The following is a 15,072-nucleotide window of genomic DNA, read 5'->3' as shown; positions in this document are numbered from 1 at the left end:
ATTCATTCACACCTTGTATCTCAGTTTTACCATCTGACGGATCGATATGAAGAGGTAGGGTTAGGTAGATGGGCTTACTATAATAATATACTTATACCTATTATGATATAAATAAGAGGCTGTTTAATACATAATAATATTTATTATTCATTGACCACATCTGTGAACGAACAAAAATTTTGACTCTTGAAAATCTCACTTCGATTGACTCAGATGGAATGCGAGACACGTTTTCTTCTAGTATATTAGAGTCGGAAGTAAGATGCAAGATCAAATATAAAAAATAAAATAAATAAATTTTGCCTTCTATCCATTCACTCAAATAATATTAGTTGTATATTTTAAGGCACTTATTTTATAATGAGAGAAATAATTTGATCAAAAATGAACACTTTCCTTGAATAGATCTTCTTCTGGTTTTTGAAGCTCATTTGTGTGTCAGTCAGTTTATTTTTCGACCATAAACTTCCCCCTTAGTAAACAGCAGCTGGAACATTCAAAATCAAATTAGAATCACAATAACATGAAAATTATGGAATGAATTTCCTTATGTTTCAAAATTCTTTTTTGAAGATTTTGATAAAGCCAATTCATGGAATCACGAAAATTAATGCGGAGAGTTATATAAGCTGTGAATTGCCATTATTCATGTTACGTTAATACACTTTGATGATATGCAAAAATGACCCCTCAAAAAAATTAGGACACTTCATTTTTCGAAAGTTTACACCAAATATTTTCAGTTTGAAGCGTTTTGTATAGTAAAAATTCACATTTATGTGATTCAGAATATTTTCAAAATCAAGGGGGAATATGTAGTACACTCTGAATCAATCTCTTGATTTGGCAAATTGAAATCAAAATAAATGAATCGTCATATAGATATTTTTAGAAATACCAGCCCAGTGTTCTTTTGTGTTTAAGATATGAAAGTGGCAAAAATCTCCAAAAGGTCCATAATAATGTATACATCTATACAATCTTGCAATTGTCGATTCAAAAATTGCAACTGGATGGAGAAAAATGATTTGAGGTTAATAATTCACATATTATGCATAAACTTCACGAATAAGAACAAAATTGTCTGTGTCGAGATGATTTCAATTTGCCGAATGAAAATCTAGTATTTCTGACAAAATTATCGTGTTGTCCTCCATAAAAAAAGTTGGATTTCAGGTCAGGCATGATGGATCAGCAGCTGGTGAGGTCAGCTAGGAACTTACCGAACGGCCTGATGGGGTGTTTATCCCACAGGTACGTCCTCTTGACAGGGGAGAGGTACGAGTCACGGAGGTAGAAGGGTGACTTCCCCCAAGGGTTGAACAATGATAGTGGTCTCAATAGGGGGGAATCCCACCAGAAGGGGTCTCGGGTCACGGCAGAAATTGGGAGGGAGGGGGAGGGATTCAAAAGATCATTGAACAGTCTCTTACTTGCTCTTGGGAAACCGGCCAAATTGTATATGGGCTGACCTGCGTAGTTGAATCCTACTTCTGAGGGACGTGGAGCAAATTGACCAATCTAATGAAAGAAATTTTCAGTAAGAAAAAAATCAATCGATAATATAATTAGAGGTAAATTAATAATTAAACAAGGAAAAAGTGAGCATCTTTAACCGAACGATGCAGAAATGATTTAAAATCAAAACTTAGCAATTGTTCACAATTTCGCAGAAGAGTAATCTAAATATAACAACTTTACTTCTATTTTGAAAATTTACACTGCTAAAGATATTTTAGCAATGGTTTGTGATCACCCACCTTGATTGGAGTTGGAGAAAGTCTGGAGCTTCCAAATGCTGGCCACAACGAGGGGTACAGTTTGTCCAGCTCGGCGAGTCTGTCCAAATGATCGAGCCAAGCCCTATGGGGGTCGTATTTGTCTGCAGCTGGGGGTGGTCTCTTGCTGTAGACGAGGTAGAGTGGGTAGCGACTGAAGGGATAAGTGGTGTGGAAGATGGTTGGCCACTGGGTAGGATCGCGCTTTCCAACACGATCTAAATGTTCGGACCAAGCTCTATCGGCATCGAAGGGTTTTGGTTTCGTTATATGGAACACTAAGGACAAAAATGATGAATATGCGTAACGACTAGGACAATCTAAGGAGTACAGTCAGATCTACTCAATTTCTACATTCGTCGACTTATTGATCGTTACCCATCTGCGGATCTGCGTGCTAATGATGAATATAAAATTCTCAATAATTGCATGTGAAAAAATTCTATCTCCTTAAACCAGCCAAATTTCATATGCATTTAGTTTTAAGAAAAACATTAATCTCGGAAAACGAAGTATTGGCGGGCAAAAGTTGAAGCAAAGTGTCATTACTTCTTCCTACCCTCTGAAGTAAGTTGCATTTATTCACTGACAATCTATAAAAATATAACTTTGAAAAAAATGGTACGTTGTTTCTGTTCTTATTCTTAATATCTCCGAGTTTTTAGAATTATTTATCTTTCTTGATTCGATCTGACTGCACAACTGAAAACATAAGTTCATGGAAACAAAAGTATCAATACAGCTTGTTGGAAATAACTAGGTATCTAAAAAATTTCATTTTGATCAATGTTACTAATTTTATTTCACTCTTTGAAAATTTCCACGAATTAACTTGAATTTTATGGGATAATTCTAGTGTGTTAAAGGGTTGCTTAGTCAGCGCTGGTTTAAAAGCATTAATGAAAATGAACATCTTACCTCCAAGGCGACCTGTACTCAAATGGATCCCTCAAAAATACTGCAAATTCTCAAAAAAGATTTTTCCAGTTCTCAAAAAAATCGAAAGAAATCTGCAATGGGATGGGATCAACAAAAAAAAGGCTTGGATCGCCCTGGCAAATGCTGGAGACTAGTAATGTTAAAAAGCATTCGTTCAGCTTGAATGAATTAAAGTATTATCGGTATATGTGTAGGTATGTGGGTGGCACATCCCGAAGATGTCCAACAATCAATATCTTATGACTGATCCATGCTCGACAACACATTCTGAATAGTTTAGTGGTTAAGACTTGGCAGCTAGGAACGAATTTTTTCCTCCTACGCTACTTTCAATCTGTCAGTAACTCTCCAGTAATGTTTCGTCTAATATGAAATTGGGATTTGCCAATGGAAATAATCATTTCAGCATATCTGTAATCGATAATTTTACTAGATGTGTTATCCATACTATTCATTTGGAGCTAATTGTTCAATTAAATAAGGTTTTTCGTGACTACTCGTTTGGAGTCCTACAACAGTGGGGTAATTTTTAGGCATGTGGTGATAAAAATTTAACAAACGATTATAAACACAGCAATATAAATCAAGACGAGGAAAACAATGGAAAAAAACAGCTAAAGCGGAGACAAGCGTGAAGTTCACAATTTCACTCGTCTTGAGTTGTCATATTATCGTTTATATTTTTGTTCATAATCGTTTGTTACTTTTTTGGCAGGAATCTTCTACGAATGAAGTTGGAATAGAAACAAAAAACTTCTTCATTTGAATACTTTTGGTGCTTAGTTCCTATAAGCATCTAACAGTTTATATAATTTTCATATGAAAAAAAAATGATAGTGATTTTTCCGAAAATATGAAAATAAAATTATAATAACACTATCGGTGATGCTTTTTTATTCAAAAAATAAACATAAATTATCTATATGAATTTTATGGTTCCGATTACTCGACATTTGGGAAAAATATCACAATACAGAAATTGATAAGAATAAAAAGGGTGCATGATATGAGATTTGCAACAGACTACTTTACACAAAAAATTTTTTAAATTTCTTCTAGACTCCTTTTTTTTAATAAATCCATCATTTCCGAATGAGCAGATACTTCTTGTCTGTTTCAGTTTTCTGAGATCTCATGAGTCTGAAATTCTAGTATTTTTCTCAGAATTGTTTTAGAGGTATTTTTTCAATGTTTACCATACTACATACATGATGGTGTCAATATTCATAACAACAGGATAAAGCCAATGTTTCTTTTATTAATACTTATTTGAAAGCTCATTCTTTTGATATATTTTCAGAATTTGAACCTTTTGAACAACACTCTTTTGAGTCGAATCGATTATTGGACATCACACTTTGTTACCGGACAAGCTCAAGCGTTTGCGGGGCACTTTCCATTTGGAGAAATATCAATAACCAACTTTATTAAAATGTTTGTACACTAAATACAACGATAGTAGTAATAAATATATCAAATATAGTTCACATTTTTCCAAAGCTAGACACACCTCAGTAATTCGTATTAAAATTAGTTAATTTCATGTTAATTCTTGCTGCTCTCATACAATGTTCGAGAAATAAGAAGTAAAAAATTACTACTCGGCGCGACAGTCCGAAAAACAATTTCAATATGCGCAAATTAACATTGTGGGTCGTAGATTATGGGCTGTAAGAGATCGAAATAAATGAAGATATCAGTTTTGTGACGTAACAGAAAGACATAAAAAGTAACAAGTTGTTTGATTATTGATGAAACAAAAACACAAACATTACGTTACATCTATGATATACCTACATCTTGACAGTTGATATGATATGATATGATTATCACAAGATGATTAAAACACTGAAACATAAAACATTTCTAACGTTCTTCTACGATCTACTGATTCTGCTGGAGGTAACAATACGTTGGCACATTACGAATCGCTGTGTGTGAAGCTGATCTAACAATGAGTGAACGATAAGACGGCCACATCAATGTAACGCCACTGAGACGATTGGCGAAGACAGGAACGGCTTAGTTCAATTTGGACTTACCAGGCCGGTATCTGTCCAGTGAACCATAGTTGTGTGGGAAGATTTTGCGTGGGGAGTAACCATAAGTGTCCCTGTGCAGAGGGTCGTACCTGTAGCCGGGAACCTGGATACGGTCACCAGCTGCGATGGGGTCATCGTAGATGGATTTTGAGAAAGGCCATTCGGGGATTTCGCTGATTGGTCTGAAGATTCCACGTGGTCTGGTGTGGATTGGATCTGTTGCCCTTATGTCATCGGATCCTGCAGAAAAATTATATGATAAATATATTATTTGGGGTTCGAAATGTATAACGTTAAGTGGACTACGTTATTTGTTATGTGTTTCGCTACCCAATTAGTGTAGAGCTACCTAACAGATCATATATCGTATGCTTTTGAAATCGAATAAAAGTTGATTTCTTGATGTAATGATAACAATCCAGAAAGTTTTTTATTTTGTTTTATAATTTTCAAATTTTCTGTGTTGTACATTATATACCTTTCCGCCAAGAAGAAATCTTGTAATTTAGGAAAGTAGCTTAGACCGATATATAGGGTGAGTCTTTGACTCGTAGAAATATTTTAACAGTAGATTCTTGAGGTCAGAAAAAAACATATTTTTTACCATTTTTTCCGAATCGGCTCGGTTTAAAAGATACTGTCTGTTGGAAAACCATAACTATTTTTAGTTCTATATCACAAACAGTTTTATCGAATTAAAGGTATTTCGGAATATAGTTTTTCATTCATTTTCGAATACCTACAAGATATCACCCACGTCTTTCAGTTTTCTCATTATGACCATTACGTACCATAAAATTACCAAAAATTCAAAGAACCCAACTCTTGAAACTAAGTTGCACACGCTATCTAATGAATGTACCAACGTTTTGTAAAATAAAAGTAGTCTTCATATTTTCTCGTATAATGCGTCGTTTTTGAATAATTTGAATTAAATTAAAAAGTACCTGTAAAATTTGAAAAATTGGGTACTTTGGCTGAATGCAACTCTGTTTAAAAGATCCACAGATATGTAGTGTCACAGATTTAGCTAGTAACTCTGAAGGTTATTCTCTTTTTCTAGGGTTGGCACAGCTCATTATAAAAAAAAGTGTTTTGACCTCAAGGAATCTACTGTTAAATATTTGAACGAGTCAAAGACTCGCCTTGTATTTTATTTCTGGGAAGAAAAAACCTGGAATGCCAACCATCATATTATTTTACGCCTTCAACGAAGGAATTCTACAAGAAAGATGGCTTCTTCGATATAAATAAGTTTTTTTTTTTTAATGAAATAGATTATTTTCAATATCATCATCACTCATTTTCAAGGTCATTTTGAAAATAACATAACACGTTTGATTCTTTTCACTTAACCAGAGATATATCATCATTTTTGAAAAACTCGTAATTTTTTACCGAACACTCGATGTGTGTGAAGCGAAAATGATGTTAATGAAATTTTTAACTTTTTTACAATTTGATGGAAATAAATATATAATTTTTTCAATTCAGAGCAGCCTGATTTTTTTTATTCCATTGAAAAAATTCTCATTTTGCTTCATATCCAGAAGTTTATTCTTGGTTTCTGCTTTATCAGGAGGTTGTTACATTCGGTAATGAAAATTTGAAAATTCTGCTTTTTTGCTTTGAAAGAAAATTTTTCATTGCCGAATGTAACAACCCCCTGATATAGCAGAAACCAATTCAATGAATATATTTAACAAACATCAATTAGTTAGAAAAAGAAGGAATCTGATTCAACTCACTGAAAAAATTCAGGCAGTTTTAAAATGTTGAATAAAAAAAAAATTAATAGTCAAAAATTCTGTGTGGTATTGGGGATTTAATTAATTAAAATCGAAAAACCTAATTATAGTAATGGGTATTTCGATTTCCTTTAGATAGTTCATTCACTTCATGTCTGCTCTACAATAAAATAACAACTCACCCTTAAGGGAGCGAACAAAGGATTGCCAAAATTTAGCTTTTTTCGACGGTGTTTCATTTCTGCCGATCATATCAAAGTGATTCCGGAACATGATGATGCTGGTTCTTTCGCTGTTCTCCTCTGCAAGTGACTACAAATGGTTTGACTCCTACGAAAAAAAAAAACAAAAATATAATAAATCTCATAATCTTCATTGCGGTAGATAGGTGAAAAAATAATAAACTGAAATAATGATAATGTCAAAAAAAATCTATTAATACTTGGTGTGAGGATAATCAGATTTTCCTTGTATGTTGACATTTTTCTATTGACGGCGAATTAATTCATTATTTTGATATAATCTGTTTGAGCATAATAATTCACCCACCGTACATAAAACTTGTCTTTTGTATGAACTGTCTGGTTTCTCAGGTCGATTTAGTTTTGATGAAATCAATGGAGTGTTCGTTGTGAATCAGCTGATTATTGCAAAGTAAACAATAGTGAAGAAAATGCCAAAAAAATAAATAACCACTGACAGCAAATGTTCGTTTGCTAAATCGGCCATGGACGCCATGACATCCTAGACTAATTTGGTGAGAGCTCAGACTTCAGACCTCAATGATTAATGAATTCTGCAACCACTGGATCACGAACGATACCTGTTCTATTTTGAGGGTTTGCGCATACCATTCCCGCATCGTGTTCGATTAAAAATAGTTTTTAGTTTTAAATATACGTGAATGAGTTGTTCGACGGTTTTCCTTTGGAGAATAATGGAAATTCGTTTTCGAAATCGGTTTCATTCATATGGAGTTTCAATGTGTTGATGAACTATTTTATGATATGCGTATTGAACATTAGTGTAGGTAGGCTCCTGTCAAAATCTATTTCTATATTAACATTTCTAGAAAGACATATCAAAATGAAAATATGCAAACTAGTATATGGGCAAGTGACAAATGTATCCAACAAGACTTGCGAGGTGTGAGATTCAAATGTTCTTTTAACAACGAAATTGGATAACCATCTCAGGTTGCCAAGATTAGTTTATCCTAACATAATAAATTTCCAGATTTCGTATAGTTCTTTATGATGAACAACTCGTTGAGTCTTATCATTAAATCTTTTACCTACTAGTTTTTGGATTGCAATAAATGCAAATAAAATAAAATAAAATTCAATCACTGCCTCTCGATTTTCCTATCTATTCATGAAAAATGAATACACAAACAAGATATTAAACAAATTTTCGACACATTCGTTAAGATAAAGAAAAATATCGAAACTTTTGTTCGCAAATTCATTTTCCGGGATAAGGGTTAAGTTAAAATTTTTCTTAGCAATTGACTATATATTTTATTTATTGCTCTGAAAACGCTCGACATATGCGAATGAAATTTGGTGACATACAATTAAGAATTTTAATTTATGAGGTTTTTTTCAACGAAATATGGTAAGCCACTGAGATTTTTCAAACTAAAAATTATTTTCATTTCCTCCGTCAATTTGTTATGAAAAATCTCTCAGGCCATTTTCTCGTATAGGTTTGCCTTTTTATGCAACAAAGTAAAAAATCTTCAGATATATTTTTGGTTTGTCCGATACATCATGAAGAACTACCTAATACAACATGAAATAACACTAATGAATAAATATGCACAAAGCTACAACAAATTTCAAAATGATTTCCCTCAAAGATAGTCGGTTTTTAAGAGAAACTTTATCTCGCAAAAATGAGTTGTAGAGCAAACAGTCATTATTTTCTAATGCAGAATCATCCCCTGAAATTCGTCGCTGAACCACTGAGTGATTCAGTAGTTCGATTAGTAAAGAATGAAATTGAAGTTTGTTGCAGTGTGCATTATTTACTTAGATATCGTTAGAAAACTATGTAGTTACTTTATATTTTTTTGTTTTCTATATTCAATAAAGAACTGTCAGAAAATCAAAAAACGATGCCCTTTGGATTTCTATATTCTTTATCAAACTAATTTTGATATTTTCCTGAAGAATTGAGATTTTTCTGAACAAATAGAATTATGGATTTTCTATATTTTCTCAATTTCATAATTTTGATTTGGCTTTATAGTTACAAGAAAAAACTTTGTGATAAGTTGCTGCACTAATAATAAAGCATTGTGATTGTTTTCCTCATTCTTAGTAGATTTAGAATGATTTAAGTTCAAGGTTTCAATATTGATCTAACAAAAAGAAATCTGCTACAAAATATCGATTGAAATTATATTATATGGGCGAATTTTTTGTGCTTATATTTTCTCGAAAAAAAAATTTTTTTTTGAAGTTGGGTTTCAAGGGCCTGCCCTTTCCCTATTTCTGCTCTCTGTTTTCCTTCAAAATGAATAATTAGTGTCAGTGTCATTTGCTATTTCTGAGACCTCCTTTTATTACAAAACTTTACCAATCTATCCACATAACATAAAAAAACACATTTTGCAATTGGGTTCCTCCATAGTTTCATGAAATAGTTTTCCACCAATATCTGAAAACGCAGTGATTGTTAGTACATTATTTAGCGATATGCGATATATTATATAAAGTGGTGTGTAAAGGTTAGAGAGTCAAAAAACCCCTTTTTTTTTCGAAAAACTTAGTGTGTTTAAAAATAAAATTATTTGTACATCCTGAGTCCTCAACTAATCATAGTCAGAATGTACCATAATTCAAATATTTTTCAACCCTAAAGATGACAAAGGCAAAGCGTAAAACTTGAATAATATAGATTCAAAACTTTAAAACTTTTGTCGCTCAAATAGTCCGCTAAATATTCAGTATACAAATTTTCCCCAGATATCATACTGAAGACAAAGGTGTTTTATATCTATCTGTACAGAGGATGTCTAATTTTTACACTTTATATTTTACAATACTTTTACATCACATTTTACATGTGTACAATGAAACACATATTTTTGAGTATATTATTTGAATATTTTAATTTTCCTTTATTAACTCTGGTTTCGGTAACTATTATATAAAAAACCTTTTTAAAATAATCTTCAGCTTGTAAAACAAAACAATTGTTTATTGTCATTATTACCATATGACGAGTTTCACGAAACTTTGATTACCTGATCAACTCTTTGACAGTCACACGATTTCAAAAACGAATTAACTGAAACTTTTTATTTCTGAATAGGTATATTGAAATAGTAGCAATTCAAAATCATGAAATGAAAGTATATAGATCATTATTTGATGACAAAATGATATTCTGATTGTACATGACTGAATCAACGATTGAAAATAAATCGACATTCAGCCATTAATGTTTATTTATCATACTTCAATTTTCAAGGGTTCTATTATTATATAAAGATAATTAAATGCAAATCTATGTACGGAAGTTCTATTTTCAAAAGTTAAAATAATCAACCGATATAATTGATTATTGGCGTCAGAAATAACAGAATGTTTCCAACTGATGACGTGTGAGAATTCGGTTCATCTCCCACCCTTTTCACTTGATTATCCTGCCAACTTTTGCCACAGAGTCAGTCCATCTGCTGATAATCCGTGATATAATTTTCCCGTAATACCACTCGAAACCGTTTTTCGCCAAACCAATGTAGGGCATGGTATGCAACACTGAGGATCAAAATAGAACTCTAGAAATAACCTCCTTGAGTTTGAGCTCCCCACATCCGAATGGTGGGTAGCGAGTATCTAGTTTTGCGATTTTTATGATGCAAATTTCAGTCGTATTTTTAGAAAAAGCTTTTAGTTTTTCAGTGTAAGCACTATACCGAACATTCGAAGTTTCCATTAGAGTAAAAGTCTTCTGCCATTCAGTTTAGTTCAATGTCAAATGAAGATCACTATTTTCTTCATAAATCGATCAGAATCAGAAACAGGACACTATTCAGTGAATCAATTCATCTATTTTCGTTATTTAGATTGATTCATTATAATTTGCTGAATACAGATTAAAAGTCAATTACACAAGAATGAGGTGAATAAATTTAGGATTAAAATTTGTTTGTTTGCTTCCTGAAATTACTTAATTTCTTCCCATTTCATTCCTTTCGAATGATCACTTATAAATTTGCAGAGACAAGGTTATGCTTCCTCGCACCCTTGACTGTTTCTGCTGAACCAAAGGATCAACTGTAGTGTTTCTGAATAAAGGAATTAAAACTGTACCTACAATCTAAGTATTGATAATATAATTATTCGGGATATGTTATGCATATACCGAAAGGTTAGAACTATTTAGAGGCAGACTGCAGGAATATCCAAAACCGTTAAAAATACAGGGTGCCTTAAATTACAAAAAAGTAATATGTACACCAGTATAATCGCTTTATAAGATTATGACTACAAACCGAATTTCGTGTAGTTATCTCCAAAACAAATGGGTTATAAAGAAAAAAAGATAATTTTGATTTTCAGTTTTTTCAAGATATCTCAGGAACCATCAGAGATATTTCGGAACTGTTTACACCAGCACACTCATCCTTAAATAACGCAGTTTTTAAGTCACCCTATATTTATAACGGTTTTCGATATCTCTGGAGACCCCCTCTAAATAGTTGTAACTTGTAACCCTGTATATAATGTGTTAAATTTGAGCAATGTTGCCTACAGAAATTTTATTGTAATGCTGATGGTGTACTACACCAAGAAAAAAAATTTAAATTTGCATTGGCCTACTCATACTAATAAAATTCCACTGTACGAAAAGAAATTCTCGTTAAAAAAAGATCGACCAATTTTCAGATTTGCCCATTTATGAAAGAACCATGAATCGAATGAATATAATATAAGATCAGAAAATTCGAACTTATCAATTGAAGAGCAATTTACAAATTAAAGGGAGGTGAAGTTAATAGACAAGAAAAAATTTTCAGTGATGTTAAACGATGCATTTTTATCAATAGAAGAAACTTCAGTTTTCAAAGAAAACTAAATGAATTATTCGGTAATACTTCGTTACATAATTTTTTGCCACACAATCCACTTAGATCCAGGTACAAAGGACATCTTACGAGCTATTGTCACCTGAATATCCTCACAACCTCATAAAAAAATAATAAACAGGTAAAATAAATTCCCGCACTGGAAGCACAATGATCAAACTGTTTTTTTTACTGACCTAACTTCGGCGCAAGGAGCGTCGTGTTCGTTGACTAATGTTGTTCGGCACAAACTGCAACGACGCCTTCTAACGATCCAGCGTCTGGGTAACCCCTACCAGCTTTATAAGATATTTTTGAAAAACAAACTTCGTCCGAATTCGCTGAACATATTACGATATGACTGCGGGTTCGTTTGTTGAGAAAATATCCAAGAATAGATGGGTTTCGATTTAACTTATCGAAGGTCAGCGCGTTTTGTGGAAATAGGACACTGGGAGAAAATCTCGTGTAGTAGATACCTACCGACACTTTTACTTGTCGCGAAAGTTTGGTTTCTTACAACACACTCGCCGCGTAAAATGGCCATCCCCTTCATATTTTGCAGATTTAGTTGTAAATATGTGCTTTAACACATCCAGGCTTGAATTATATGATTTTCATTAACATGAGTTTCCAAACTACCACACGTGTTTCGTTATCACAATAGCATCTTCAGGTGGGTGATGGTAAACGTGTCGTGGTTTAACAACTCATTCATGTTGATGAAAATCATTCAATTTTGTTTTCACATCAATTATGAATTTTAATCAAGTTAGGGCCACATCAATTCAAAATTCAGGCTTTATTTGATACTTACAAAATATGATCTCTAATAAGGAACATTGATATTGAAAACGAAAGGACATTTAAGGTAAATTACTTATAGTCCCCAAATCAAACCAGAATTAACTCATTCTGTACATATGTTCCAGGAAAAAAAAGGCAATACGTTAACTTAGACCTTTCTAACTAACTATAACTATAAACTATAAGCCATACACTCGGCAAATGAATAAATATGATGATATATGAAAAATACGCATTAAGATATTTTATCTTTTTGCATGAAAACGAAAAAAGGCATGAGAGATTTTTGTCAAAAATCGAAAAAGGGTTTCAAATGTGAATTTTTTGGTTAGAAATATCTCAGAGGCGTACAATTTTTTCTTAAAAAAAATAGACCATTATTCGTATGAGCGCCAATGATGGAAATGAAAATCTCAAAAAAAGCGCCATAAAACCCACCGAATATTATTTGCATATTTCGATCCGTTTCCAAGCAATAAATAAGTATACAGTGAATAAGAAAAACTTTTACACCCCATATCTCTGAAAAGGATGTATTTGTATACAAAAGTTATATAGCAAATTGTTATTATTGTTTCATGCGGAATCACCCCCTGAAGTATTTCGCATTTATTCACTAACGCCCTGTATATGGTAGCAGAGTTCCAGCTGTCCTCTAACAGGTGCATATAAAAGCTTATTTTGATAGAGTTGAATGATAGATATTCATTTTAAGCGATTATTCACTAATTTGGTGAACAAAGATTGCTTGGATTATAAAAGATGAATATATGTACGCTGCTTTAGTATCATTTAAAACTATATCATCACACATTTTTTCACAAGGAACAAGGTGTAAGGTACTTATTTTCAAAAGAAAAAGACATTCATTTCAGTTTTTTATATTGACTTTTAAGAAATATAATTTGCTAATACATACTATATTCTGCAAAATTTTGATTTTGAAATACTTCAGTGGATTTTGCTATATTGGAGGAATATTATTTTTGTTCATTATTCTTCCTGAATTGAATGAAGTATGAAGATAGAAAAAAAAATAACAATGCATTATATAGATAAATGTGCCTTTGAAGGTTCATGATTTAGTATTATACATATAGGGTGTTCCTTCTTTTAAAGATGGACTTTTTTCAATGAAAGTTTCAAAAAATGTGGAACGCTTCACGATTTTGCGTGTCATCCTTGCGCAGGGGCCATGCTAATCTTCTCTGTATCGTTCCAATTTTAGTATATGTACCGCCGAAGCGAGTACATTTGTACTATATAATAAACTGGTATATAATTATAATTATCTGGGAACTACTGAGTATTATATACTCCAAATTTATGATTACAACCGAACGATAACTTCATAAAGAAAAACAGCAATCAACTAGTAATCTCAAAATATTTCAAACGAACAATCTCGATAGGTTGAAAATTCTTGAACTACATAAACATAACTGAAAAAACATAGTAATTTATTTAATTTATAAAAATTTCGCTGTAGTGTATTGTTAGTTGCCGGACCCACGCTCAGAAGTGCCATCTGTGAATGTGCATTTCAAGAATTAAGGGTACCTAGAATCAGGACCGGATTTGTCTTATTTGATAGTAACTATTTATTTACCATCTTTAAGAATTGAGCGAATATAAAAAAACACTTACCTTCACTGAAACACTTTCATTTAATAAAAATGCTAATTTGTCTGATATCAAAAATTGTATGGCTGATATTCAAAAGAATATATGTATATAAACAGGGAAGTCAAAAAACTGGAGATACTGTTACTAGACATACTATTATATGACTTACTTCATACATACTATTTATGACATTACTTCACACTAATGTGGCTAGTTTATGGGAACCAGAGTGTGAATGATTCTCCACAAAAATTTAAAAACTGCTTTACTTAATTATAATAATTTTGGCATAGAAACATGAAAATTGAGAACCGTGATTTCAATAGGTAATAAATCGGAATATGTAAATTGCTTCAATCTTTAATGTATCTCATAGAGGGCACTAAGTGTAGCTGAGTGTATTAACAAACCACTTTTTTTTTCTATAAAAATGAGAAAAAATTAGTGAAGAACTCAAAGAACCTGGTGCGATAACCTTTTTTGTTAAATAATATATTACTGCTGCTCAATTCGTAAGCTTTTTCGAGATATTTGCAATGAAAGTTTACTACATCATTTTGGCAATGTACTTACCGAATGACCACACGTAACGTTAAGAAACGATTCAACGAACACCGCAGAAATACACCTAAATCAGCCCTAGGATGCCATCTAGACGAACATAAACATAACACTGACTTTGACAACTTAAAAATACTACATAAGGAACATAATTATTACAAACTAACATTACTTGAACAATTGGAAATTCTGAAGAACAGAAGTAATCAACATTTACTAAACGATTTGATAGAATTTAATTTACGAGATAACAGCATAATAAAAATGATATATTTCCCGAACACAACACACAACGTTGGAAACTCGACAAATGACACCCCAAATTAATATCCTTTTTTCCACTACATTTTACATTTTGAACACGACAGGAACTTCGACGTTTGGGATATATTTCAAAGAATTGAATAGAGAAAAATTATTTCTTGAAGTTACATAATTCATCCTTGATCTTGTCTCATCATATACATGTATGTTTGCCAATTTACCTCCAA

At 32.3% G+C, this 15,072-nt stretch overlaps 1 protein-coding gene and 1 non-coding gene across 4 annotated transcripts; both read right to left on the bottom strand.

Annotated features, from left to right (window-relative positions):
• Nucleotides 1-122: 122 nt before the first annotated feature.
• LOC123309231 lies at nucleotides 123-11,941 on the bottom strand. 3 transcript variants are annotated; one of them, XM_044892218.1, is made up of 6 exons: nucleotides 11,785-11,941; nucleotides 6,690-6,837; nucleotides 4,760-4,999; nucleotides 1,761-2,056; nucleotides 1,224-1,521; nucleotides 123-487 (listed from the first exon to the last, which is right to left on the bottom strand). In XM_044892218.1, exons 2-6 carry the CDS (start codon nucleotides 6,778-6,780, stop codon nucleotides 474-476), a joined length of 939 nt encoding a protein of 312 aa, XP_044748153.1. In that variant the 5' UTR covers nucleotides 6,781-6,837; nucleotides 11,785-11,941; the 3' UTR covers nucleotides 123-473. The 3 variants fall into 3 exon arrangements, with proteins under 3 accessions (XP_044748153.1, XP_044748154.1, XP_044748155.1); XM_044892219.1 differs by having other exon boundaries at nucleotides 1,434-1,521; XM_044892220.1 differs by lacking the exons at nucleotides 123-487; nucleotides 1,224-1,521; nucleotides 1,761-2,056 and adding an exon at nucleotides 4,127-4,385.
• Nucleotides 11,942-13,539: 1,598 nt separating this feature from the next.
• Nucleotides 13,540-13,646, bottom strand: LOC123310617. Its single transcript, XR_006537389.1, has one exon. It is a non-coding gene; the product is annotated as a U6 spliceosomal RNA (small nuclear RNA).
• Between the last annotated feature and the right edge of the window lie 1,426 nt (nucleotides 13,647-15,072).

The sequence above is a fragment of the Coccinella septempunctata genome, chromosome 3 (assembly GCF_907165205.1).
Source record: "Coccinella septempunctata chromosome 3, icCocSept1.1, whole genome shotgun sequence".
Lineage (NCBI taxonomy): Eukaryota > Metazoa > Arthropoda > Insecta > Coleoptera > Coccinellidae > Coccinella > Coccinella septempunctata.
The sequence above is the reverse complement of the archived record's forward strand: the minus strand, read 5'-3'. Positions and strand labels throughout refer to the sequence as shown.

Coding starts and splice junctions, on each gene's coding strand:
- LOC123309231 (XM_044892218.1), bottom strand. CDS start 6,780: ATGTTCCGGAATCACTTTGATATGATCGGCAGAAATGAAACACCGTCG. Junction 2,057..4,759: donor ACTGGACAGATACCGGCCTG/GTAAGTCCAAAT, acceptor TTTTGTCCTTAG/TGTTCCATATAACGAAACCA. Junction 1,522..1,760: donor TTTCTCCAACTCCAATCAAG/GTGGGTGATCAC, acceptor TTCTTTCATTAG/ATTGGTCAATTTGCTCCACG.